This window comes from Merops nubicus, unplaced genomic scaffold (assembly GCF_000691845.1).
Source record: "Merops nubicus isolate BGI_N331 unplaced genomic scaffold, ASM69184v1 scaffold10922, whole genome shotgun sequence".
Lineage (NCBI taxonomy): Eukaryota > Metazoa > Chordata > Aves > Coraciiformes > Meropidae > Merops > Merops nubicus.
In genome coordinates, this window is record NW_008594255.1 from 2,736 (window position 1) to 30,461 (window position 27,726).

Below are 27,726 nucleotides of genomic sequence, written 5' to 3' on the forward strand. Positions count from 1 at the left end.
ACCAGAGTTATCCAGCATCCCTCAGCAAGTGAGACCATTAACTACGATGTTAAGGCTTTTGGATCCTCTCTACCTGTTAAGGTTATGGAAGCCCTGAAGAAGGCTGATGGTAAGAACTGATTTCATCTGTTATTTTTCTCATGAAAATTGACAGGTGAGAGAAGCACTAAGCTGTTGATGGTGCCTAAATGCTGAGTTTACATTGGAAACTGAAATGTGCCTCGGTTTGAGTCTGCCTTGGTCAGTTATGCCATATAATTGTGTGGACACTCCCGTGGGTATCGGTGCATGTAAATTCCTTTCAGGTGCTGTATTCACCAACATGTTGTAAAATCCAAGGCTATAAAGAAACCAAATAGTTGTTTCTCAGTAACTTTTGCTTACTAATTCTTTCTCACCTTTTTCACTTGTTTTGATTCTGTTGTGTCCTAGAGTGGATGCTCTAATTTATATTTTTTTTTTAACCCATACTTGTTATCACTCCTCAAAGCCCCAGTGATACAAAACTTGACCTGCGTCAAAGAAATCAATCTCCTAAACAGTTTTCCTCCATGGATAAGTTTTTCTTTTTTGTAGTAGCTGTAAGAGAAACCAAAAATGTATATCTTAAAAGTAATTTTAAAAATTGCTGACCAATTTACAAAGCTATTATACTCTACTGCAAACTGATGGAAGTAGCTTCTAGGATTGTCTTGTCTTTCACTTTCAAAAGCTGAGCGTTTGTCAAATGGATTTTTAAACTACATGTAGTAATATAGGATCTTAAATACATTTAAATTCTAACATGGAATTTAGTTTAATAGAAAATATATTTCTTATTTTAAAGTGAGAATAAAAATTTATTGGTTTTAAGGTTACTCTACAGTGTTTTAAAAATCTGAATGCTTTCAAAAAATTACTTTTATGTAGCTAATGACCAGCTGAGCGTTCAAGTGGATGAAAGTGGATGGGCCTGGCTAGTTCACAAGGAGCAACTAATTATTTGGAAGATTGGTCAGTCTCCAGTAGCTAAGGTAACTGAAAAATAAAGGTGGAAAAAAGTCTGTATTTTATATTTGTTGAACAAGTTATTCAGTTGTGGGTGGGTTGTTTTTTTTTTTTTTTAAAGCAACAGTTTATAAGTTGGAGTTTGGCTTCCCCCACAAGCAGCAGGGTTGATAGGAAGTCATACTAACAATGGTAACTGAAACTCAAGCTTTTGAGGGAGCTTAACATTTTTATATTCCTCTCTTTATTTTTAATTGTGATCTTAACACTGGGGTTGATTCTTTGCATTTTAATAGGTATATCTCCTGTGTTAGGTAATCTTGATAAAGCGTGGTTCCCTTACAGTGTCTGGGCTAGTTGAAAATTAATTTTTAGCAGGGTCAAAAAGTCTAAACACCTTACAGCAGAGGAATAAATTCTTCCAGTCTCATTTATTATGGTATCTTTTTCTTCCTTACAGTTATCTCTGTGCAAGGAACTGCAGCTGCCACCCAGTGACTTCCAGTGGAGTTCCAGTTTAGCAGCTATATCTTGTCTCAGTTCTTCAGGTGAAGCACCTTCTCTGCAGGTGATCAACTTTTACATTTTAGTGTTTAAAAATACTTTCAGAGTAACTTTGAACGTGTACTGTTCTACCAGGTGCTTATTTGAAAACTGCTTTTGGTGGTGTACTGTCTATTGAAAAGGTCAGGACTGACAGTTTGCAATAAATATGTTTGAAATAAAATTCTGCTTGTCTTTCCAAATTACACCATTTAGATGTTACAGGATCAGATTCAATAGTAGTTTTCCTAAGGATTACCTGTTGTGCTTTTGTAACAAACAAAAAAACAAAGTAAAGTAATAAGTATTGTATTAAAAAACACCAAGGCACTCAAATATTTGGTCTAAACAGGTGCAGTTTAAATGCATGCTAGCTGGAAAAGTTTAGCTGTGGTTTAATTCTGAATACAGGTGGATGAGAAACAAATCCAGCTTCCTCCAGCCTTTCTGGTTCCTTCCACCAGCATCCCCCCCTTGCCTGGTCTTTATAAGTAAGCTGGCACTGGGCAAGCAGATGATTTAATCTATCTCGGTTGATTACTTTCCTGTTTGTAACATACTGTGCTAGAGGGTGAGGTTTGAAGATCAATTAAGTTTTCTGAAAAGATGTTAATGTGTCTGTTTCATAAAGAAAAGAAGCTCTCATGTTCAGCTTGGGTGTGGTTTTCAGTTAATATATGGGGTGCTCTAATAAAACTGGATAAACTTTGTCTTTGGAAGGAAGAAGCTGCTCAGACTGTGCAATATTATCTTTTCTTTTGACTTGTTACTGTCTTACACTTCCAGATGATGGAAAGCAATCTTGTTATCCTGTGATTTGCTCATGAAACTCTAAATGGTCTATGACTTAGTCATACCCAGAGGTTTAAGAGGAAGTAATATACCTAAACCAAGATATTTTTTTTTATTTCACCTCTTTTTGTCCTGCGAGCTGTGTATGGATACTATGATTTTATGGAGTGATGTAGAAATATTAGTGGTAGAAAATATTTCACTAAAATGAAGATTATTGAATAATGATCAGGAATCAAAGGATGGTGCACTCTGTGGTGATTTTAAAAAAAAAAAAATTGTTATGATGGTCATTAGCCAACTGCTTTCTTTGTGAAGATTCATGTGTAGTCAAAAATAGTTAAAGAACTCCAAAGAGCTCAATAACAGCTCTCACCTGCACTTCTGTTGTTTTGTGATTGGTTTTGTTTGGGGTTGGTTTTTTTTTTCAACAACCAGTAGATAGGTACACTGCTTTCTGTCTAAATCTCTACCTGAACACAGTCTCTTGTGTAATGCTCTGGATGTGAAGTCTGAATGATTTTCCTGAGTCAGAAGCCCTGATCCAGGCACAGTACGGGCTTAGGTCTTTATGAAGTGAAGAGTCACCATGTGATTTGATATTTCTCTTAGTGACACTAGAACGGTTTCTTTGTCAAATTATAGTCTACATTTTAAGTCTTCCATAGCAGCTTTTAACTCTTGGCATCTGGAGTTCTCCACAGGCTGTTTTCTTTCTCATAAGTTTTGTTTGAGTTTTACTAGCAGGCTCTGAATTATCAGGAGAAAGAACCGGTAGGAAATATTGTTTTTAAAAAAAAGAGTATGACATTCTGTACACGTGTTAAGTCGTGGTACAGAATTGTTTTGCTATTCAGTTCTAGGTTTGTCAATGTGCATCCATATGTATTTACTCCTTTGTTGTGTGTTTGTCACCCAAAATCTGGATATGTAAAACGATGTGTTTTAGTTAAAGCTGCAGTCTGATTGTTATTCTTTTGCATGTTCTGTTAATTATTTTCTCACTTCAAGTCTCTGGCCATAATGGTTGCTACCAGTGAAGGTTCCGTGCGCTACTGGCCCAACCTTGCACATGAAGGTTCCTACATAGAGACTTTCACAGACTTCGGAGGCTCTCTGTGCAGTTTTTTAACAGCAGTAAAGGTACTAGTACAGTATGATTTATATTCAAATACTGCTTTAATTCCAAATTTAGAAATTAAAAAGCATGCTCTGCATTGTCAGTCCTAAATCTCCAATAAGTGTTGCAAAAGCAAACTATCAAACATTCTGATGAGTGATTTCAGAGGTTGTTGATGAGTATGATCTTAAGTAGCAGAGATGACAGGTAGTCATAAATAATAGTCAGGGCAGCATGCAGGATTCAGCTACAAGGTTGACAGGATTGGTTTGGTACCTTAGCTTCCTGAGCTGAATGTCTGTTACTGGCCAGAGCTCATTTTTCATTTGTGTTTCGTTCAAGGAAACACAAACACAGACTGCTCTGTGCTGGGATCCAGCAGGTAGTGTGTGGGGACTCGCAGAAGGTCACTTCAGAAGCAGCCTGCTGGTGCTAATTTAAGTGCTAATGTGGATGCACCCATGAGGACAGGCAGGAGAGGTCTCTCACAAGCCTCTGCCTCCTAAAGGAGGTGTATGAGCAATTACAGTGGAGTGAGTATTTTCCACAATACTGAAGACTTTTCACACTTTTCTAGTGTAAAAGTAACACTGTGTTTCATCATTGGATTCCAAGGATTAGATGAAATTTTAGCTCTGTTATTAAACTGGAGTTTCACTGATAAAAATGCCACGCCACAGTAAGAAAATGTGTCTTTGCCAGTGCTAAGTACCAGTCAGCTGTCTGACTTTTTTTTTACATAGCTGGATAGAAGGTTTGTTATGCAGTCCATTTAGTGTCCTGTAGGATAGGATGCTATTTAAATATTTATATATATATATATGTATATACTTTGCTTAATAACACTTCAAGTTTTAAATGCACACATGGAAGTTGAATGTAATTTCATTTGCAATTCAACATATGAATGTTACATATCGTGCCTGTAGAGATGGATTAAATATAGAGTTTAAATTTAGAAAAGTATAGTGTGAGCTGTATATTGTACTGATTCAAGAATAGAGACTAATGTGGTAAATTTGTTTTTCTCTCTTTATGTGGTAAATGCTTTCGTTTAAAAAAAATAAGTTTGTTAGCTCTCAGGTACTATGGATGCTTTGTGTCTTGTTCTTGTTTAGTGATTAATTTTATGAGCTGACATAAAGAATTTTATCTGACAATGTTATTGTTTCAGGAATGCAATTTTTATTTTTTAATAGAGTTACTTCTTCTTTTTGTTAGGGAGGAAGTTTTATCTTATCATCTTCCAGAGGCCAGCTCGTTCGATTGATACCAGATAATTCTGGCAAGATCCATCAGCATGCCCTGCCACAGGGTCAGGGCATGTTTTCTGGAATTGGTAGAAAGGTTTCTTCTCTTCTGGGTATATTGTCTCCTGGAAATGGCGCTGTGGTAAGCTTGAAAAAGATTAATATAGTAGTCTGCTTTAATTTTTCTCTAATTTCTACCCTCAGTGTTTAAGAAAGGAAAAAGAGAAGCCTGTGTAAGGATGAATGATGATGATGAAAAAAGAAAACTAAACCAATATTCAACTAATTTTTGTTACTTAATTCTTTGAAATTTGAAGGATAGACAGAAACCAAATAAATCTGTATGTGTTGTAAAGGAGAATGCTGACTTTATTCAGATCTGAAGAGCCCTTAATGTAGTAATACTTCCTCAAGAGTACACAATGATTCAGAGTCCTGCCTCTTTCTAGTGACACTCTGATTACTACTTGAAGAAACTGAACAGGAAACTGTAATTTTACTTTCTTGATTTAGGATTGCCGGGGTTGGTGATTGGGTTGAGCTTTGTCAATGAACTCTATAGAAGTTGGAAGTATGAGAAGCATACTCACTATAGATGATCTTGTATCTATAAAATAAGACTTCTCTTGGAAGTTCTCTTAATACTCTTATCATGTAATGTAATTTGTGCAGGAGGTTGCCCAAGGAAGTGACCAGGTTTTTTTGTTTTGTTTTGTGGACGAAGGTTGGTGTAGATTATTGTATCCAAATATTATGGCTGTGCTTTAACTTTTTAATTTTTTTCCTTTTTTAAATGCAGATTTCTAGTGTTCTTTGGGATAAGGAGAGGTCAAGTTTTTATATGCTAACGAGTTCGAGTCTTAACAAATGGGAGATTGATGATTCATCAGAACGTTACATTCTCAGCTGGGATATAAACAGGATCCTGAAAGAACATATTACAGATGCAATTTGGGTAAGAGCCAGCTCACCTGGAAAGGGTTTGTTTGTTTAATTAATACTCTATTTATGTATGTATGTCAGATGTCTATTTATGTATATAAATCAGATGCATTGTTTTTAGGGTTCTGAAAGTAACTATGAAGATATTAAAGGAGGAGTAAATATACAATACATGGATTTGCAACAGAATCGGTAAGGGAGTACGCTGGCATCTGGTAAAACATTAATGAGATAAATGTGTTCTATTTTCTTGCAAAAACCTTTTTGTAAAAAAAGAGTAATTGCAATTAAATTTTACTTGAGTGCCACTGTCGATAAAATAAGCATGTCGTATTAGATAACTAGGTTACCCAATACTTCATGCTGTCATTATCTCTTTAGTGTTACAAATTCTTTACCTAAGAATAATTTCTTTCACTGTTTTAGTGCCATTTTATCAGATCTGGGTATTTGTTTGCTGTTATTACAAAGACAGCAAGTAAGCTTGTTCCAGCAAATACAGAGAATTGACTATCTCATGTATTTAATTTAATTGCTTAAAATCACAACTACCTTGATTCAGTTTTGTGCTCCAATATGAATAGTGTTAATAAAACAACCTGAAAGAACAAACAGTATAGTCTTTCTTTCTAAAAAAAGAAAAGGGAAAATATTGACTTGTGATTGTAATTAAATATCTGGTTTTGTGAGTGGTAGAGCTTGAGCAAGTAAAATATGTAATAATCATCTCTCAATGGTGTGATCTCTGTTTTTGACTAGACATGGGCTGGTGATACTTGCTGCAGCATGGCATCCTGGAGATCGTCCATGTCTTGTCTACTACACTCTGATAACAGTAGAAGATAGAGGCTACCAGATGTCTGATGATGTTGTTGTGGAGGTCACACAGTATAATCCATCTTTTCAGGTATGAAAATGAAGGCTCTGAAACTGAGACAGCAGTGTTTCAAAATATTCCTGTACATAAATCAGCCAGAAGTGTTTTGTATAAAGAAAAATCAAATTTTCCATCTCAAAGTTGTTTGTGGAACTATGTATCGATAGTATTCTGAGGAAAATGTGTACTAGCATCTTTTAATGTTTATTAGTACCTGTATGTAAAGCTTAGGCTTTACATTTTCAAGTATAAAGCTTTAAAAGCCTCAAAAATAGAATTCCAAACATCTGATTATTACTGGTTTGGTTTCAGTTTTATCCTGCCTGTAAAAGTTTGTAGAGAGTAATTTGGCAGCATACTCATGCAATCTGTTTAGAACACATTGTTGAGACTCTTGTAGCAGGACAAGGAATTCAGAAAGCTGTACTTTGGTCCTTGGGAGACAGTTGGCTTGCTGGGAGGGGAGGACACACTGGTTGTCCTTGGTTTACCCTGATTATGCTATCTCTCCTGGAAGCATAAACTCTGCCTTTAACTTTATATGGTAAACGTCTTCCACTCTTCCCTGCCTGTAATAGCATCTTAAAATTGAATCTTAAGATGAAAGGAGAATGGAAAGTCTGTAGAGTAATTGATCTCTTTGCTTTCTCTTCATGTGAAATTAGCAAGAATTCAATATATATCAAAGGGAAAAAAAAGAATCTTAAGCTTTAGGGAAAATTAAAAGTGGGTTTATTTGGGTTTTTAAGTTGTATCTGTTTCTTCTTGTTAAAAATTAAAACAAACTCAGGCAACTCAGATCAATGTTTAAAATCTTAGATGTTTGTTTAAGGTTGTGATTATATATGTGCTATTGTTCATATATGACACTTGCAGTCAGAAGAGGAGGTGTTGTGCTGTCTGCTCGTCCCAGACTACTTCAGCCATGCTGCTTACCTCTATAAGGAAGATGAAGTGTTTGCTTGTTCCACTGGAACTGGAAGAATTTCATTACCACAGGAGAAAATCATATTTGGCATACAAGGTAGTGTGCCGGGGTGGCAGAGGGATCACATTTCATTGATACTTTCTGATGGGGTGTTTGTACAGCATTTAGATTTCTCAAAGAGCAGAATCATGTTTACGCTTCTTTCTCTCTTCATTAAGTCTTTGAAGTTGCAAGTTTCTCATGGGTGTGTGGAGAAACCACTGATGTGACATCCAGTACTGTTATTGCTTACTCCACCCTGTTGCAGGTGAAAATTAAATAGACCTCCACTTTTGATATATGAAATGGTGGAGGGGGGGGTTGTAGGATTTTTTGCCTTTTTAAAAAAGTATTTTCTTCCAATGTTCATTGTGGATTTTTTTTTTAATTGAAGCTAACTTTTGTATCGAGACTTAGAGTAAAATTCATACTAGGTGCCTGTGTCACGTGTCTCTGTGTCATCCTGGATCTTCAGAGGTATTTTCAAGTAGGACACATGCATCAATCCTTAGGCTAAACCACCTGAATCTTGATTTATTTTTTTTCCTTTTTTTTTTTTTTTTAAACTTGCAGTATCTGGGAGTCTTGAGTGGCAAATAGAATCCACAATTTCTGTAAGTCAGGTGCAGTTGTGAATTACTGTTGGTTGGTTCATGGCAAAATTTAATAATTATCTATGAAACTGTTGCAATTTGTTCTTAAAGTGGCATTTAGGTGCTTGGTTTGTTTTTTTTCCTCCCCCTCTTCCCTTATTTTAGGAGATAGCATCTTAGGAGCAGGGTCCTGTACTAGCCTCCCCATCTTCTTTGCCAAAAAAAGTGGACTTGTCACCATCTTGTCCAGGGAAAGCGTCTCTGTGCTTCCTGAAGACCTTGAAGATTCTCTGTCCTCTTCTATTGCTGGACCAAGAAGTGAGGTAATGGTGATTTGGTTGGCTGTTTGAAAACTTAGGGTAGAAATAAAATGTTTTTCTGGCAGTTTTGAATTTTCACTGTGGAAATCCTGGTTTGTTTGACTTTTAAAGTTGGTGATTTTTTGGGGTTTTGTTTCTTTTCTTTTTTTTTTCCAAATAGAGACTCAAACACTTGTAATAAAGGTGGTTTTCAAAGAATTTTAAATCTACCAGTTTGGGTAACTTTTTTTGTTTTTCTTTTCAAGTTGAGATTTCTATGAAATTCATATTTTTATTTCACATAGATATTAGTCTATGCCACTAGGCCTGATGTAACACTACTGCAGAAACTCAGACTTTGTTCTCACTTTTTGACCAAGATGGTTTCTTCAGTCTTCCGTGTCTGTTCCCTCTTGCATATAAGAGACACTTTCTTCCTTATAATTCTGTGAAAAGCTTGGAGGCTAAGCTGAGAAGGGCTATAGAGTGGCTGGATATTATTTCTGCTCTCATGTGTGTATATATATGTCTTTTTTAATTAATATTTTCTTATTAAAATATTGTAAATTTTTTTTATTGCTATTTTGTACAGTGTGCATTAAGCTCTTATTTACCATCAGACATGTTTTGTTTAAAATGTGTATTTCCTGATGATGTCTCTGGAGTGGGAGGGAAGAAGTTGTTAAAATATACATTAGAGAATATTTCTATGGAGTAATAGTGAGTTTCAATCCTTACTCCAATTTAATCACCTTTTAAATCAGTTATTATTAACTGGTATTTTAGTGGGACACCTTTGTGGTGATCGCTCAGATGGAACTATATTTTTCTTATGAACTAATTTTTAGTTAGATTTGTCTGCACTTTGTCACAGATGACTGTTTTACTTAAATAGGTTGTCACAGAACCCTGGTATAGGATGCTGCCACTTTGTAATGAGAGTTTGTAGAGGAGCACTTCCCCTTTAAATCACCTGCCTGAACAAATGAACAAAAAAGTTAATTTAAGGTTCAGTTTGATGGCATGGTCACTACATTACTTGCTACAAGGCAGGTTAGTTAGAGAAAGCAATAGGATTGTAATATTGATATATATAAAATATATTTTTATATGAGATTAAAAGAAACAATGTGATTACCATAAGGTGATTTGGACTTTGGGCTGGGCTGATTGACATGGGGATGAGCAATGAGAAAGGCAGGGTGGAGGCTAAGGGTGACCCTCCTGTCAAGTAACTGGAGTTTCAGGCTGGACCCCTTTGCTTTCTGAACTCTTCACAAAGAGCATAGGTGTGGCCGGATCCAACGTTACACCTGGCCAATGGTTTATGACTAAGAGTATTAGGGAAGCTGGGGATATTAAAGGTAAAGGAAATCCTCCTGTTGGGTCACGAGGTTCAGAATAGACCCCCTTTCCCTCCAGACTCCTTCAGAGAATAAGGTGAGGTCTACCCCTTGTCCCAGAGTTGATCCATGGTTTATGCCTGGGGATTTTGGGACTTCAGTGGAGTGTTTGGTGTAACACTGTTTTTGAGATAAGAGACAGTAGCAACTTGAGTATGTCACCAATAATGTAGTAACTTACAAACTAACAATACTTACAGTATACTATCCAGTGGATGGTCAGAGCTGAGTCTGAGAGGTGTTCCCAGCTCAGGAGGAGATGCCAAGACAGCCCGCTGAGCTCCTGGAGAGCTCCAGTGGGCCTCACCTTCAGGATCTCTGTTTATAGAGTGGCAGAATGATTGACTATGGTCAGTACTATTTGGTACTTTTCCACTGTAGCCATCAATCTTGTCAGGCTAGCTTGGCTCTTCCAGTTTGGGCTGAGATCTTTCCCTGTCCAGAACATACAGGAGCAACAGATACAGCTGGGGGTGCTGTATCTGGACTGGACATTTTGCTGTCATTTGGGGAATGTGAGGTGATTGTTTTGGTTCCATGTGGGTGCATGAGACAGAAATGCTTTGGCCACCAGGATTTTCCCAGCTGTTCAGCCCATTTTCTGTGCAAAACAACATAGCAGCGTTATGAGGTTCAAGTGGCCTAAAGCTTTGCTTTCCCAGAGGTGGCCCAGGGTGTGGGGGGTCTGTACCACCACACACTTACGTTGTTTCTGTGGGTGATAGCACTCAGGAATACCTTTTAAAATTCTATCAAAAATGGTGGGTTTGAATGTTAAAATATTTTAAACCTCCATAAAAAGCTGGGCTGGTGAAATAAGTCAGTTTCAGTTCTGTTGCAATTTGTGTGGATTTTATTAAAATGCTTGAGGTCAAACCACTCTGTGACTGTCCTTGTAATGTATTCTAGGGGCTTATGTTTGGCTTAGTAAACACAACTGCTTCCAGGTGGCATTTTTATTTTACGTCTTTGTTGCTACTTTAGAAAACTTTCCATTCCATAATGAAGATTGATATTGCTCTTTCAACTGAAATTCTGACTTTGCATTTTCAGAGTCCTGCATTTGACACAACCAGTAGGCTAGAAGTTACAGGTCAAGATAAGTCCAAATCACTGAAGAACGCTTTTCTACACTACTGCAGGTAGAAATTGCACTTGATTTTTGAAGCTTTGCTTGTTTGCTTTTCTTGAAGGCAATCTGAGTATCTCATCATTTGATATGTATGTTATTGGTTCAGATGTTTTCCAGAAAAATAGTGTGAGAAAGTGAAAGGAGAAAATCTTCCACAGAACAGATGTAGCAATGGCCTGTCCAAATGGGCAAGCAGTTGATGCATAGCAAATAATGGAAGGTGGTTTAACAGAAGATTCAGTATATTCCAGCTTTTAAAAGTAAACCTTTGTGCAACTTCTGGATGCACTGCTGGTTTTTATTTCAAGATCTCTTGGTCATATAAACATTCTGAAAGTCTCATGAAAAATATAATTATTTCCAAATCAGATAATACATTGGAATCGCAGTATCCCTTCTCAGAATACCACAACTTTTAGCCACAAAATCAAATCATTGCTTTTTGTGAATATTGCACACTTCTTACGTAGAGTACTTCAGTACAGCTTCGTAACTGGACGTTTTAAGGACTTGGATGCTTCTTATTTACTGACCTAACTAGAATAGGATTCTCTGAAATTATAAGAACTAGGAATAATGCGCTATATTTACTGAAGCATATTCCTGAGAGCTTTTAATCTCTTGACACTTCTGAGTGTTTACATGTACTCTTGGGAGGGTTTTAAAACAAGCAATAGAAATCTGGTGACTTAGCTCCCAGAGATATACAGGCTTAGCTCTGTATGATGAATCTTTTCTCATAAGTAATAATAATGGGGATAATAAAAAGTTACTTAAAACACTTCATGGCTTCTGCTTTTTTGTTTTGTAGACTGTGCAGCCTACTTGCTTTAGAAGAATTGGAATACCTTTTATCTGTCAAATCAGAATACCTTTTATTCATAATTAAACATAGCCCAAGCAATGCTTGATGATTATAAATCTAAAACACTTTACAAAATGCATGTCAGAAAATCCTACTAATTGAGTGTTCTTGTTCTTATAATCTATCTGTTGTTTTTATTTCACATACTTTATATTCCTTTTATTTCAGGAAAGATATAATTAATGCACAAAGCATGGTAGTTCAGCTGTTTGCAAGTAATGCAGACCTGGATTCTGATGCTGAACTGGACAGGGCAGTGACTCAGATCAGTGTGGAGTTGATTGACGATTACCCTGCCTCTGATCCAAGATGGGCTGAATCAGTACCTGAAGGTAAATGTAATGGTGTGAGGGTTTCTTGTTCAGGTTTTTGAGGTTTGATTTTGGTTTGGTTGGGGTGCTTTTGATGACAAACTTTCTTTTGTACTCTAGATAAAAGTATAACTTAAGCTGTGCAAAAAAGGCATAGATGTCCCTTACCCTCCACCACCACAAGATCTATTTCCAGAAGGGCTAAGAGATGCATCCTATGAGACTGCCAGATAAACTTGCAGTCTGCTGTGGTTAGTTCTTGACTCCATATAGTAAACACAAGCCACAAAGACAACATTTTCAAGAAGAATACTTTGTGGAATGGGCAGGTTGTGCCACTTCAGTGTTTCCACAATTCCTTGAATAGACCTAAACTGTTTTCCACTATTTTCCTGTGTGCCAGCCAGTTAGAAATTGTCAGGCATCGGATCCATGGTATTTTCTGAATCAACTTTATTTTTAATTTGGTGGCTTATCTGCATTTATTCCTGTCTAAAGAAAGAAGTGAAAATTGATAGCTTCTTGGAAACAGTTGTGCTGATTTTGCTCATAGTGGTGGTTCTTCTAAGTTTCTATATCCTGGTAGTCTTCGTCTTAAAGCATGCTTAGAATATACATAAATTCTGAAATAGGGAAATAATTTGGGCTTTGGAGAATTCTGCTGAGGTGAGATACTTGTGAGGGTACTCATGAGGAAACTTCCATCATCCTTACTGTCTCCTCTAAGGACCTGATTGTCCAGACAGAAATGTTAGCTGCCTTTTCAGGTGTAAGCTCATGTGGGGAAGAGGAAAAGTAGAGCAGTGCTGGGCAACCACTTCTGTTGTGCACTGGAATTGTGCAGGCAACAGAGAGTCAATTAGGTCTGAATGCCTGTTAACACTTTGCTTACCAGTGGATGTGGTCTAGGGCATAATAAATTCATCAATAGGTAGTCCACAATGAAGATAAAAATTTGAATCTGAATCTTAATAAAACTTGAATAAGCTGGTGAGCTGCTATTTTAGCAGCATAATGAATTAAGTGCTTCAGAATACTTGTACTGGTTGAAGGATACTTGATTTAAAAGGCTTCAGCTGTGATGGATTTCAAAACCCACATTACAAATGGCATGGTAAGCAATATATAAATACGTGTGCATGTATTTTTAACTGTACCTGTACAATAAAACTATAGGAATTTATAGAAATACATTTACCTTGGAGGTAAAAAAGGTAGTTATCAAAGAAATGAAGGTATCAACTGCTCTGATCTAGGATTTTTTTTTTAATCTTTTTAGAAGCAGCTGGTTTCAGCAACACATCTCTCATTCTTCTTCATCAGCTAGAGGATAAGACAAAAGCACATAAATTCTTTATGGAGTTTCTTCATCAGGTAAAATTCTACTGTTCTTTTGGTGTCAGCACACACAGAGGAGTATTGTTTTGTCTTACTGTATCTCCTCTAGAACACTGTTTAAAGTGCATGTGGCATTGTTTTTAAATTCCAACATCAGGTGGGTGTGTTTGAACGGCTGGGCAGCTTCCCAGCACGCGGGCTGCCGATGGCAACTCGGCTGCTGCTCTGCGAGCACGCAGAGAAGCTCGAAGCGGCCATTGTTCTCAAGAACCACCACTCCAGGCTGCCTGATCTAGTGAACGCTGCTATACTGATGGCATTAAACAAAAGGGAGTGTGACATTCCACCAAGTCTTACCCCTGCAGATGTCTTCTTTCGAGAGGTAAGAAACCATATTTCATGTAGTAAAAGTTGCAGTGCTTTAGTGCGTACTTTGAAATTTTTTGCTTTATAGATCAGTTCAGTATTGCACAATTTCCTTTTATAGGGACGTTGTAGTAGCATTTTCCTCACTTTAGCTTGCATACTGCAGATGAAACACGAATTCTGACAAATCTGATGTAGCGGAAGACATATGCTAAATTATAATTTTTCAGGGATAAACTGAAGAGTATGAGGCTTTCCAGATAGGAGAGCTGCTTTGAGCTGTCCAGGACAGAATTGTATCAATTCAGTCTCTTATTACTGTTTGTCCTTTCTAATGTTTGTGAATCCAAGCCAGTTCTGAGTTTATACCATGTTCCAATCAAGCACTTCTTCCTTCTTGAGAAGAACTATACACAAAACATTTGTTCTTTGAAAGTTTGTTTTTGTTTTTTTTTTCCTGTAGAGGACAGTAGGGGCTAATGGAGAAAAATAAATGGAGAAAAGGAAATAGAAATAATAGCCTGCTATTTTCAAGCAGATATGTTATCCAGTATATTTTATCTAACAAAGATTCTGTTGTCAAATGTTTCAGAAGAATACAGAGGAATATTCTTAATGAAAGTTTATGGAATTGCCTTCAAAAATGAGGATTTTTTTTCTTCTTCTGGATTTAAGTCCAGAAAGAAGGAAATTCTTGTATTCTAAGTATTGTATGAAACGTAAGCAGGTGATTTCATTGTCTGTTTGAGTAGTTGATAGCTTTTAGTATTTTTGGTGATTGATCTGGTAATACTTATTATGGTAATCTGCTAATATTTACTTTTCTATACAGCTCTTGTAACTTGGCTTTCAGGTATCAGCTGGTAATGGGTATGTTTGTGTTCAGTGCAGTTTTTCTTTTTATCCTGAAGGTGTCGCAGATAGATTCCATCTTTGAATGCTTACTAGAAGAAGAGGAACAAATCTTGAAAGATATGCCTATTGAATCAACCGAGTGGGCCCAGATAGTTGTCAATGTGAACAACATCATTAAGGTATAAAACTGCATTAAATACCGTGTTTGGGGGAGGTAAATACTGAAGAGCACTCAACAAGTTGAGTGCAGCACGCCTGCGTTACTGACATGAGAGCAAAACTGAACGCGCTTTCCACGCACCCAAATACAGTAAGGAAGGGAAAGACGGTCTTGTGCAGAACTTTTCTTTTCCTCCTGAGCCACTGCTAAAGAGAATTTGAGACGATTCAGCATTGCTGGAAGCTGTGGAAGCATTGAGCACATAGCGAAGAGTGAACTGCTTATGCTTGAGCTGTTTCTTGTGCAGAAACACCAAGGTGTTTTGTGCAGTACGTGAACTTCTGTACAACTGAGAAGGTGGTGTAGAAAGAAGGGGGGATATTAGAAGAATATTTCAGAATTAGAAAAGACAACGTGTTTTATGGTTTGTGTATATGCAGGTAGACTTTAAAATACTTATGTCCTTGCCTTTTTAATAGGACATGCTGCAAGCTGCCATTCGGTATCGTCAGTCTAATGCCTCTTTATATAAAACAGGAGAGCTTCCAGAAAGAGAACCTGAATATATCCCATGGACAGGTGAGAAATTATTATTACTAGCTCATTCATTATCTATCCTAAATAAAAGTACTCATGAATTTCAGTACACAAGAATTTAAATTTCAATGTTAAACACCGAAAAGCTGCAACAATGTTGTCAGTAAAAATAAGGGAAGCTAAAGGTTTTGTTCAGTGAATGAAATGACTCAGTTTTGTCCAGTACTGATGATAATTCATTAAAAATTGCATGGCAAATCTGGCTACCCAAAATTCAGGAATACAAAGCTAATTTTTTCCTTTTTTTGTATGCACTTGTTCTGGTTGACAAACGTATAGGCTACATAACATGAAAATGAAAGATAAAATGTTATCTATCTCTGTTTTAAAAGGACTGATCATTCTCCACTTTCTTAACTGTGTTCCCTTTGTATGGTTTAATAACATGAAAAAGTATCAGAACAAGTCTTTGCAGAATCAAGCACTTTTCACTTGGTGCTTAGGCTTCCTTCTGGCTTCCAAATATGAAAAAAAAAAAACTTATTTAGTGCTCCCAAGATGATAATCTTTTGAAAAGGAGGACCTATGCAAGCCATTTTGGCATGTTATGTATCAGTGACTACATCCAAGTATTTAAATCAGGTTAACAGAGGTTGCCTTTTCTTTGTGTGTATTCTCTGCTTTGCTTACAGATTGTGCAAGTGATGCTTTTCTGAAAAATAGCTGGTATTGATAGTGTAGCTCTGTGTAGTTTAGGAGATGGTTTTGTTTCTGTTCTTCTTCATTTACTACAATTTGGGCAAATTTAATTTTTAAAGGTAGATGAGACTATGTGTCTGTTTGGGCTTGGTTTGTTTTTTATAGTGTTGCTTTGATTTTTAAAATTAAAATTGCTTATTTGCTTTTTTCTTTCTGTTTTTTTTTGGGTTTTGTTTTTTTTTTTTTTAATTATACATAGTAATGTCTTTGTTATACTTCAGCTTAGATTCCTGTGGTGATAGTATTATTGTTCTAATGCTCACTGCGGGTTATTTTTTCCCCCAAGCGTGTAGTGGCCTTCGTACAGCAATAACACGCCAGCATGGAATCATCCTGAAGATGGTGTATCCCCAGGCAGACAGTCGCCTCCGCAGCATTGTGGCTGATCAGCTGGTGGCACTGCTGGATTGTTTTCTAGATGGGTACGTTTCTCAGCTGAAATCTGTGGACCGCCCTGCCGACCAAGAGCGGTACAGCAGCCTGGAAATGGAGTATGTGCAGAGAAGATCAGAGCTCCTCTCTCCTCTCCGTAAGTACCTCGGTTCTCCTCGCTGCGAGGAGTAAATGCTCCCTTCCATGAGGAGAGGATGCAGATCTGGCAGAGTAAATGGCATCTGTTTATCAATTCTATTTGTTCTCCACGGTCGCCCTTGGAGAATATAAATGGCTGTCTTTATGATTTAAGGAGATATTTATAAAGTAAACGCAGATTACAGAATTGCATCCAGGCCTGCATCCATACCTCTAGTAAGATTGGTCACTGCTCGAGTTTTTCTTTTGCTAATTTGTTATAGTTTTCTGGAAGGAATTTGTCCTGTGCTGCCTGGCTGAAAATAGCCTACAATTGGATTTCTAAGTATTTATATCATTGCAAGTTGACTAAAAAAGCTTTTAGACATATAAATTTATGTGTTCATCTGGAAAAAGTTAGTTATTGATTCTTGATGATTTAATAATCAGACCTGTTGTTTAAAGTCTCAGATGTGATCATGTCTTTAACAAATCACTGACAGCAAAGCCCATTTTTTAAGTGGCAATAACCTGGACTAAATACATTTTAGTAATTTTTTTAAAGTTTTTTTTTTTTAGACTAAAAATGAATGATTTAATTATATAGATAGTATCTCATAGTCACTGCCTTGTAGCATTCTTAATAAGTCTTTTAAACTATCATTCTCAGTTTTACTGACATTCATGGGCTCTGTTAGCTTGTTAAATACATCTTACATCATTATAACATGTCATCTCTCTGAAGTTCACATTTCCTTACAAACTAAACTGAGTGTTCTGCTGACTCCTACATATTTATAACTGAACCAAAAGGAAAAAGTTTGAATAACATATTTTTGATACAAACCCTATTGCCATTACTTGTTCTGTTTTTTTTTTTAATCAGAAGCCTTTGCCTGGTGCTTTTATACTTTGTATAATTAAGTGGCTACTATTACAGATATTGTCATGGGTCAAATCTTCCCCCCTCCCAGTGCACGAGTAGCAGATGATGCTAGAGAAAATGGGATGTATACTGGGTATTTAGTATATGTATATTGTGTATTTAGTATTCCAAACTCCTTCCTTCTTGTACTGAGGGACAGAGCTGGCAGGTATATGAACTTGCACGTGCACAGGATATGTATCCTCTAGGAGAATGTTTCTTTGGTCTCTGTTCTCAGTAATCTTCTTGCATCAAACAAGGTCATCGTTGGCTGTACATTCTTTTTCTTGGTTGCTTAGTTTCCCTGGGGCAGTATCAGATGGCGGCTACTTTAGCAGAGAGGTACTGTGACTTTGATATCCTCGTGCAAATGTGTGAGCAGACAGACAACCAGGCCAGATTGCAGCGTTACATGAGTCAGTTTGCAGATCAGGTAACTTTTTTTCTGTTTCCTTTAGATGGTGTTTTCTCATAAGTTCGCACTTGAAATGTTGTAGAAGTTCTGACTTCTTTTTTTTTTTTCCTGTTCTTTTAATGCATATGTATTTACATGTAATGTGGAAAATTGAAGTCAATATTCACAGTGCAGAACTCAATGGAGTATTTTACCCTGAGAGTGCAAAACAAGTCAGCAGAAATACAGATGCTAGCTCTATGAACAGTGGCTTTTCATGGGACCTTTTCCATGCCTCAGAAATTTTGTCTCACTCCTAAGATCTTTGGGCATTTTGTGACATGTTCACTGAGGTGCTGTAGCCAATGTAGTGTTGTTTTATTAAACTGATGTAATATAAATTTAAGGATAATTTCCAAAAGGGATGATGAGATTGTTAAGTATATAAATAGAGAAGAAGTTAAGAAGAGTAGGAAGGTAGGGGTGTTGCTGTGCTCTTTTGTGTTGTTGTCTTGCTAGGGTGGACAATTTTTCCAATGTCTGTTAAAATCTTGTGTAAAACCTTCTAAGTGTTCTGAAAAATTGGAAAGCTTAAGGAAAAGTCAAGAGGGACTATGTGAAGTGGGAGAAACTGGCAGAAAAGGTTCCTAATTTGAGACTGGGTGAGGTGAATTTGTTCAGCTTTCAACAAAAACTATGGAAAGAGAAATCCTGCAGTCTGCAGATTTCCTGACAAAGAGAGTACAGAAAGGTTGTTTTAATAAGAACACCAAAAAATATCAGTAACCAACAGAAATTATAGTGAATGTTTTTAATAGTGAGGCTTAAATACTCACTGCCAAAGAATAGGATAAAGGTAATAGTAAGCACAAGGTACTGAGGGGGGCAAAGGAACAGGTGAAAAAATAAGACAAGAGCTGTGATTGATGTGATACCTGCTTCCATTCTTGTGGGTTAATGTGAAGAATTTGCATTTGGCACTTCCTTCACTTCCAACGGAGGGTGCTGTGTGTATTAGGATATGTTCCAGAGTAGCTCATTAATTCCTTAAACACTGTTTCTCTTGGGGTTCTTAAGGGTTTTTTTCATCAACACTGAATTTTTTGAGTGTGTGTATCTTGTTTTGTTAAGCAAGTTCTTAACATGTTCTTACCAATTGTATTTTATGAAGCATTTTGCCTTAGAAGAAAAATAAGATATTTAAATGTAACTTTAAAAACTTGCTTGTATTCCTGTTATCTTCAGAATTTTTCAGATTTCCTGTTTCGCTGGTATCTGGAGAAAGGAAAGCGAGGGAAGCTGTTCTCTCTGCCTGCTGCTCAGCATGGACAGCTGGCCAGTTTCTTGCAAGCTCATGAGCATCTGAGCTGGTTACATGACATCAACAGTCAGGATTTGCAAAAGGTAGGGTTTCCTAAATACAACCAAACTGCAGTATCACATGTTAAACAGGTCAAGTACATATTCAAGGAGGCAAATTATCTACTTATGACTCTTCATCATCAAAAGACAGCTTCTCTGGGTGAGTGGTGGGAGAGATGACACAGATGATCAGTGGAATACCAAAAGCTGCTCTCTGGGCACTGTCTGTTACATCATGTAAGCCACTGCTCTGGGGAATGGAAATTAGGGCTGCTTGGCATCCTGGGTTGGTGACTAATAGCTTTTATCTGGGAAGATTTGTCTGGCTACATAATCAATACCTCGATGGAACTGTGTGCTTACAGTGACTATCAATAGTATTCTCAGATTATCCAGCAAGGGGAGAAATGAAAATTTATATTTCAAGACTATTTATAATAAAGGAATTTGGAGGTATCCTAAAGGTAAAAAAGATACCAATTACTTTAATCAGTTAATATACAAGTAATTCAGTCTGGACAGTTTATTTCTGAGTAAGTGCTCAGAAACTTTTAGATAGACAAATAAATGCTTGCCTGCGTGTTTGGTTACTGCAGCAGTTACACACAGAATTCTGTTTTTCCAAGTTCCTGAATTAACAAATGAATCCATCTGCATGCAAAATTGTTCTGTCAAAGCCTTGAATAAGATCCCAGAGGTACTATAGGTGAAGTTTCCATTTATCCTTTGATAATAAGACAGTTTTTTCTTGAGTAGTACTGGAAAGATTTTATTTTTTTTAATATAATTGGAGTGGAGGTCAAGAGCTCTTCCTGAAGAAGGCTTTTCAGAGTTTTAATGTGCAAGTTGTATAACTTTTAAAAGTAAAGGCTATAATATTACAAATACTAAATAGCTGTGAGACTGCAGTTCAGATTAAATACTTATCTCTTAACCTTCTGCTGTTAACTTATAAAACTGATTTCTGACATTGTTATTAATTTCAGGCTCACAGAACATTGCAGACTTTAGCAAACATGGAGACCCGATATTTTGCAAAGAAGAAAACCCTTCTTGGCTTGAGCAAATTAGCTGCACTGGCATCTGACTTCTCAGAAGACATACTACAAGAGAAAATAGAAGGTAAGATATAAAAGCTGAGTAAAGTGAAGAACAGACTAATGAAGTTGTTGAATTAAAATCATATTAATTCTTGCAGATTGTTAATTGGTTAGTCTGAAGGCTCTAACATAACGTGGTACGGATAAATGTGGTGATGGGTTTTGCTCATTGCAGGAAGGGTGAGGAAGACAGAGCAAGGCAGTAACTTCAGTATTCACTGTCACCTGTGTGTTAGGACTATGAGCATGGGAAATTTGTACCTTTTCATTTTTTTTTAATCACATGCTAAATATTGGCATAAATAAGCTGCACAGTATTTTAAGTTGTCATCAGACAGTTCCAAAGTGGCTGAAGCTTGGAAACCATTCACACTGAACGTGCTTTCATGAAGCTGCATTTTCTGTTTCAGATGCAAGTTAAAAATTACTTTCTTTCTTAAAGCCTGTTTGAATAGTGCTCAGCCTGGAATTTGTCTCAGGTCCTGAGACTCTTGGGCTGTACAAGGAAATCCAGTAACTATGTTGTATTGTGATCATGTACCTGAAAATGCACACACTGGTGATGAAGAACTGCTTTCCAAGCCTGCTGCTCTCTGTATCTAGCAAGGCACAGGGGCAGTGTTTTGTTATGCTCCAGCTTATGTTATGCTATGCTCCAGGGCGTTACCTGGGAGAGCAGGAACAACCTGTTCCGCATCGTTACCACCCCTCTGCTGTGCCTGGCACTCTGGAAAATCCCCTTTTCCTGGTACTGCTGCTGCAGCCCATGGTGCTGTGAGGTTGTGAAAAGCAGTTCGACACCAACAGTTAAGCTGACACTGGCCACCAGGGGGAAGGTCTGAAATATTACTTCAGCTGCTTTTATAGAAAAGCGAGGAAATCAAAGCTTTATTTCAGTAGGCTAGTGGACTCGCAAAATTTGTTCTGGACTTTGCTCCATGTTTCTATGTGACACGTGACAGAGCTTTTAAAACTTAGGCTCCTTGTGTAGCAGCTTTCTATTGATAATTATTTCTGCCACATTTTGCTTATCCATTTGAACAGAAAAAATGCTCCTTAGAATTATTTTGCCCTTTCTTCCATGCAGTGGAACTGGGTGGGGAGGGCAGGGTTCATATAATGTGGCTGAAATTATTCCCTTTTGATTGTTTCAGCCTAATAAGTTTCTGATCCTGAAACAGATCATGCTGGAAAATAAAGCAATAAAAAAGGAGAAATTAATGCGATGAAGCAGGTCCTTGGCACAGATCAACTAAAACGTAGCTCATAAAAATTACAACCGACTTACTTTCCTACTTAGTGCAGCAGCTTCCCTCCTATCCTATGTGTTCGTTTTGCGGGTTTGAGGGGAAAATGAAGAGTAACCAGTCTGCGTTACACTGGGAACCTGAGTGGAAAGTAAGAACCAGTTCACCAGGATGACAGTGTTGAGGTGGAAGTGTTTCTGTGCTTTGAAAATTTGTGACCAAACAGAATGCTTCATGACAAACACTTATAGACCTGAATAATATTGTAACTTGACAGTTATTACTGTGCCACGTAATTTGTCATTACATTTTAATAACATGGAACCTTCATTTCCTTAAATGACTACAAGAAATATCAGAACAGGAACGCTTTCTGTTACATCAGGAGACGCTTCCTGAACAACTGCTGGCAGAGAAACAGTTGAACCTCAACGATATGCCAGTGTTGTCTGTATCTCAGCTCATTGAGGTAAGTATCTCATGTTTCCTTCAGTACACAGGTAAAGTTCCAGTATGAATTCTGCCTCTGTGCAATAAAATGAACCAATTCATATAGCAGATCCCTTAGATGACTTGCCAAGCACCTGAAGATCTGCTATTTGAATTGGCTTATCTTTGCTTAGTTTCTACAAACTTCAGAATGCTAGGTTTGGTTCAAATTTCTTCTTGTGGAATGTGTGCTGCAGGAGAAAAAGCAAGTCAAATCAGTGCCAGAAACTGATTTACTATGCCAGTTTTTGGATGAGACAATTTTTGCCTTCTATTACATTCTCGATAGGTCAGAACTTGGAAGGCAGAAGAAACAAAGAATTCCATCTTAGTGGGGAAGGATTCTGCAATCTGGAAAAAGAAAGGGCCAGAAGCTAGAAGAGGCTTTTGGTCACCTGTTGTAAAAAGGCACCCAAAGTCTTTCTACACTTTTTTTTTTTTCCTTTCCCCAAAATTCAACCCATAGTGAAACAAAGCCATGAACTGCTCCAGTACTGGGGTCATTAATAGTGCCGAGTCCTTTTCCACACCCCTTTCTGGTGGTAGCCAGGAACCAGGAACCTTATCCTGTCTGCCTTCTGCCTTGTTCACAGCACATTTGTACCATCCGGTGATGCACACACAATACTCAGTGGCTGACAATGATACATAGTCAAACAAATCAGGTCGTGTCTAGGTGTCAGTTTTGCAATTCCTGACTTTCCTGTAATCCTGTGGATAATCAGAAGCTGATAGTGTTCTGTAGATTCTCCTAATTTTCTTAGAGCAACACCAATAGCAGATCCTGCACTCATTACCCGTGTCTTTAAGTGAGGCTGTCTGTGGGAGCAGGGAAGAGCAGGAAGTGTCACTCAGGACTTGGCAAGCGCTGGCATCGTGACAGTTTTCCTTCTGAATTTTCTGTATTGTCAAACCAATGTCCATACTTGCTACTGGCAATGTGAAAATGAAACTCTGAAAGTGTAAACAAAAAGAGCATTAATGTTAATTTTCCTTTGAAGTACTAATTTAGAACCAGAGGGGAGGACATGATGAAATATTGATAGCAAACTTTTCTGTTTTTAAAAGGTGAAAGGCAGTACTTGTGCTTAAGTACTGCTTTGAGCTTAATTACCAAAATAATTCTGAGAGCTTATTTGTGGAGCTGAGCTCTGGCTACAATAGTCCAGGAATGTTACAGCCTTAAATGGCATTTAAATTTGAAACCTAGCAGCTTTATAGCCAATATCATTTGTCCACAGACCATTGTCATGTAGGTGGAATGCTGCTCTAAAACCTTAAGTATATTCCTTACTATAAAAATACTTGCGGTTGAATCAAGACATATTTTCATGAGGAGGTCATGTAAGTGGAAAATACATGGTGGTCTTCCCACAATGAGTTGTCCACGATATCAGTTACATTAGTTTGTAGGCTAAAAATAATTCTCTATGTTAATCTCTCATATCCTAGATGTACATATGTGATGAGAACAGAAGGGCCAATGAGTATGACTTCAAGAAAGCACTTGACCTGCTGGAATATATTGACGAGGTAGGAAAAGTTTTGGAAGGATTTCTAACTTGGAGAGTTTTAAAAAATGTGTTTATTATTAAGCTAGGATGGTGCTGTAGTTAATTACTGTACCCTAAGCTAATACATGAACTAAAAATATCCCCTGATGTGTGTTTTCAGTTTGTTTTTAAGTCACTGGAGATTTAATACCAAATACAGTTTAGATCATTTAAGAAAAATCACACTCCTCTTCTTCACTTCCCATTTATAGTCTATAATTTTTTTTCAGAGCCTTGCTTCCCCTACAGGCTTTCTCCAAACAGGATGAAGATCGTCTATTTTCAGTAGTTTACTTCTTGTCTTCCCTAATGCCAGTTTCTCTGATTATCTTAAGATAATGTGGGATAGTCACCAGGTTTTTAACATGTAAATAACACTGAACCCCAGATTTGCTCTCTGCTGTCTCACTGCATGTCTTGTGTGATCTAGTAGCTTATCAGGAGTAATTCTTTACAAACAAGCATGAATAAATCTTCTGAAGAGCATGAAACCTGAATAAACACCAGTCTTTGCTAAAAAGCTAAAGTTGTGTTATTTAAAACAAACAATTCCTTGCCACTTGAAAATGAGATCTCTTTTCAGATTTTTCCCCAATTCCTCCTAGTCTGGGTAGGGCTTCAAGTTAAAATCGTCTCTGTAGCAGTGCTTTGTAAACATCATTGTGCCACTTGTTCTTCAGTAACTTTGATTTGATAAATATAAGTATCTCTAAATGGGTTTTCAAATCTTTAAATTATTTTAGGTTGTATTTAATTGCATTTCTACTATCAAATTTTCAATAACATTACTTTTAACTACTAATTTTTTTGCTTTATGTATGAATATGTTTACTTTTCCAGTGTTTAGTACTATATTCTATTTTGTGTATCAGGAAAGAGTATTACTGCTTAGAGTAGCAATTACTCTGAGTAAGTTCTCTTGAGTTTAAAAAGAGTATTTGGTGGGTTTTTTTTCCCTGCTTTCCCCCTTCACTTTTATAAAATAAATAGTCCAAATAATAATATTTTGCAGTAAAATAAATGAATGAACTTATTTGGTTGTCTTTTAAATTAGTTGTCCTCTTAAATTCTATGAACAGTGTTCATGAGCACTGAGACAACCATAGTGGGGTTTGACATCTAAATAAAATAAATGTCACTCTAAAAACATGAGAATTTTTTTTTCTTTATAAAACAATAATAAAACTTCCAACTTACCTCTCTTTTCTCCTTATACGAATTGAAGGAAGAGGAAGTGGATGTAAACAATCTTAAACTTAAAATTCTTTGCAAGGCTCTCCAAAGAGATGGGTAAGTCCAATATAAATACAAATTACTGAGAATACCTGTGACACAGCTTCTCCAGAATTATATATTAGTATACTGTTTTCTAGCTCACTGCGAAGACTGAATTTCGTAGTATAGTTTTAGTAAAGTATAAAGAATGTGATCTGAATGTGTCTTTATAAAATGAAACAACTAAAAAAAAATCTGTAGTGCTTTGTTTGCTTAGCTCACTGACTGCCAACCTACTATAGCCATTCATTTTTCATTCTTGAACCTTGTGCTAAGGTAAAAGAAAAGGCCAATGCTGAAACTTTTTTTTCCCCTTTGAAATATCAAGATAGAAGCTTTTTAGAAGCAACATGTGCACAGGTCACTCCTGCAAACTTTTATTTCACTTACCTTTGGCCATTGAGCCATATTGACAAGTTTGTGACTTTTTTTGAGTTAAAGCTGCATTCTTGACCAAGTGGTCAAAGCCTTAAATGCTGCCTAAGAGCCACTTGTGCATGGTCAACACCAAACAGGGGCTGAATCCAATTAGCCAGAAGAATCTTCTCATCAAGCAGTGTTGCCGTTCTTTCCCAAGTTAAATAATTTGAGTGACATTTCCTCCCTTTCCTTTCTAATTTTCAGAAGCTGTCTAGCTTTTCTAACTCACATCCATGTTCCAAGAGGACCTAAGGAAGAAAAGATAGGGAGAGAATGAATGCATTCTGAATGCACTGTGCCATTTGTGATTCAAGTGGGGATGAGCAGCATTTGGTATCACACTCACAGGATAGATTCCGAAGAACAGGAGCCTGTAGAAAATAAATTCCTAGTTGCTTGACTAAGTTTCTGTCACTTATGACACAAATAGTATGCAGAAATAGTTTCACGCTATTCCAGGTGTTTTCTTCCTATTATTATCAAGACAGGAGAATCCAGAACTCCTACATAGCAGTACTCCAATGATTGGTTTATGTCCTGTCTACCCTGGTCCCAGAACAGTTTTTGGACATAACATTTAAAGTCGTATGTAATGCTGACAAGATTTTGGCCACTCTGTTAGTTAACCAGGTGCAATTTGAGACCACTTTGCACTGAATAGTTTTTGGTAAGCCTGATGTCCCGGCCGAGTTTCCAGTCCAGCAAGGCTTACAAAGAGTGAGCCTGGCTGCGCGTGCTCCTGACGTTCTGGCAGGGTCCTCACCATTCTTCTCTGTACCTGAGCGATTCATTTCCCTAGGTCCCCCTGTCCCTTCCCTCCTTCCTTCCTTCCTTCACATTCTTCCCCGCAGAATTAAAGTCATACCACTTACAGAATCACAGAATGGTTTTGGTTGGAAGGGACATTGGAGATTGAGTCCAACTGTTAGGCCAGCACTGCCAGGTCACCACTAAACCATGTCCCTCAGCACCACACATACATGTCTTTTAAATGCCTCCAGGGATGGTGACTCAGCCGCTTCCCTGGGCAGCCTGGTGCAATGCTTGACAACCCGTTCTATGAAGAAATTTGAATGTGTTATTTTTATATTTCTGTACGAACATGTATTAATCCTCTTTGATAATTTATCTAATTTCCTGAATAATTTCCCCTGTTAGTTTTCATTTGCTTTCCTTCATGCAATTCTTTACATGAATTATTCTTTGACTTGCAGGTGGTTCAGTTTGGATGGTAAAGATGATCCAATTGAAGCATCTAAAGATAGTATATTTGTGAAAATACTACAAAAACTATTGAAAGAAGGTAAAGTGTGTTTAAGTGTAATTGAGCTGCTTGAAATTCACTTGTTTCAAAAGCTGCTTATAATGAACACTAATATGTAAGAAGTAGCATTAATAAGTTCTCAGAGTAATAAAAACTTCCATATGCATTCCAATAGATAATTGCAGTCCTATGGAGCTAATCCTGTCCCTTATAAAGGGAGGGGATCAGAGATGTGCAGTTTTCTTGGTTATAATCTTAGTATCCTCAAAACTGTAGGTAAAACTGACCATGGGAAGTTATGGCCATGGAAGTTACAGCAGGGGGTTGGGGGGGAGGGGGGAGCAATTTAGAGTCAAGGTCCATTTTAAATATTACTGCATATGAACCTTTTCCAGAACAGAGAAGGACCCATGTCAAAAATACAAAAATTAAGCTCTTCAGAACAGTTCTAGTTTGGTGTGTAAAACTCTCTCTGTTTCTTTTCCTTTTTTCCTCACACCCCAAACCAAAATATTGCAACTGATGATAGAAATATTTATTTTATGACTGATCTTTTTCTTCTTTTCTTTTTTTTTTTTTATTTTGGTGACATGTTAGGTATGACTTGGATTTTAGGTTTAACCATAGATTCACTGCAAAACTCGGTTTGGATAGGAAATACCTTTTTTGAATCTGTTTTACAGGCTACTTAAGCTTTATTGTATTTCTTAACATGTGTAATAGAATTAGATCATCTCGGTTCCAAAAGAGTAATTTAACTCTGAGGCAGGCACAGGTGTTTACTTACAAATTATCTGAACTGCTAATCTGAAGTACTTTTGTCAGTGCCGTAATAAAAGGTTTTGTGTTGTAGGAGTTCAGTTAAGTGAATATTTGCCAGAGGTGAAGGACTTGCTACAAGCAAATGAACTCGGCAACTTGAAACACAACGCTTGCTTCGCATTTGTGTTAAAGGCAAACTATGAGCTCTACGTTCAGGGACAAGCGTGATTCTCACTGTTTTTTAAAGTATTTTTTTCTAAAGAACTGTTAAATTCATGTATACTTTTTTTACCTTCTGTTCAGGTTTTTGCTAAAACTTTGTAATAAAA

The 27,726-nt window shown here is 37.1% G+C and overlaps 1 protein-coding gene across 1 annotated transcript; it reads left to right on the forward strand.

The window, feature by feature from the left end:
- Positions 1-27,726, forward strand: NUP133 (nucleoporin 133kDa). Its single transcript, XM_008935701.1, has 25 exons — positions 1-109; positions 910-1,013; positions 1,448-1,555; positions 3,334-3,465; positions 4,664-4,834; positions 5,492-5,647; positions 5,756-5,826; positions 6,394-6,541; positions 7,388-7,535; positions 8,237-8,394; positions 10,827-10,915; positions 11,939-12,102; positions 13,361-13,455; positions 13,577-13,801; positions 14,697-14,819; positions 15,280-15,379; positions 16,383-16,625; positions 17,831-17,964; positions 19,171-19,329; positions 20,274-20,409; positions 21,985-22,103; positions 23,576-23,656; positions 24,902-24,966; positions 26,586-26,674; positions 27,489-27,726. The coding sequence occupies exons 1-25, from the start codon at positions 85-87 to the stop codon at positions 27,623-27,625; spliced, it is 3,180 nt and encodes a 1,059-aa protein (XP_008933949.1). The 5' UTR covers positions 1-84; the 3' UTR covers positions 27,626-27,726.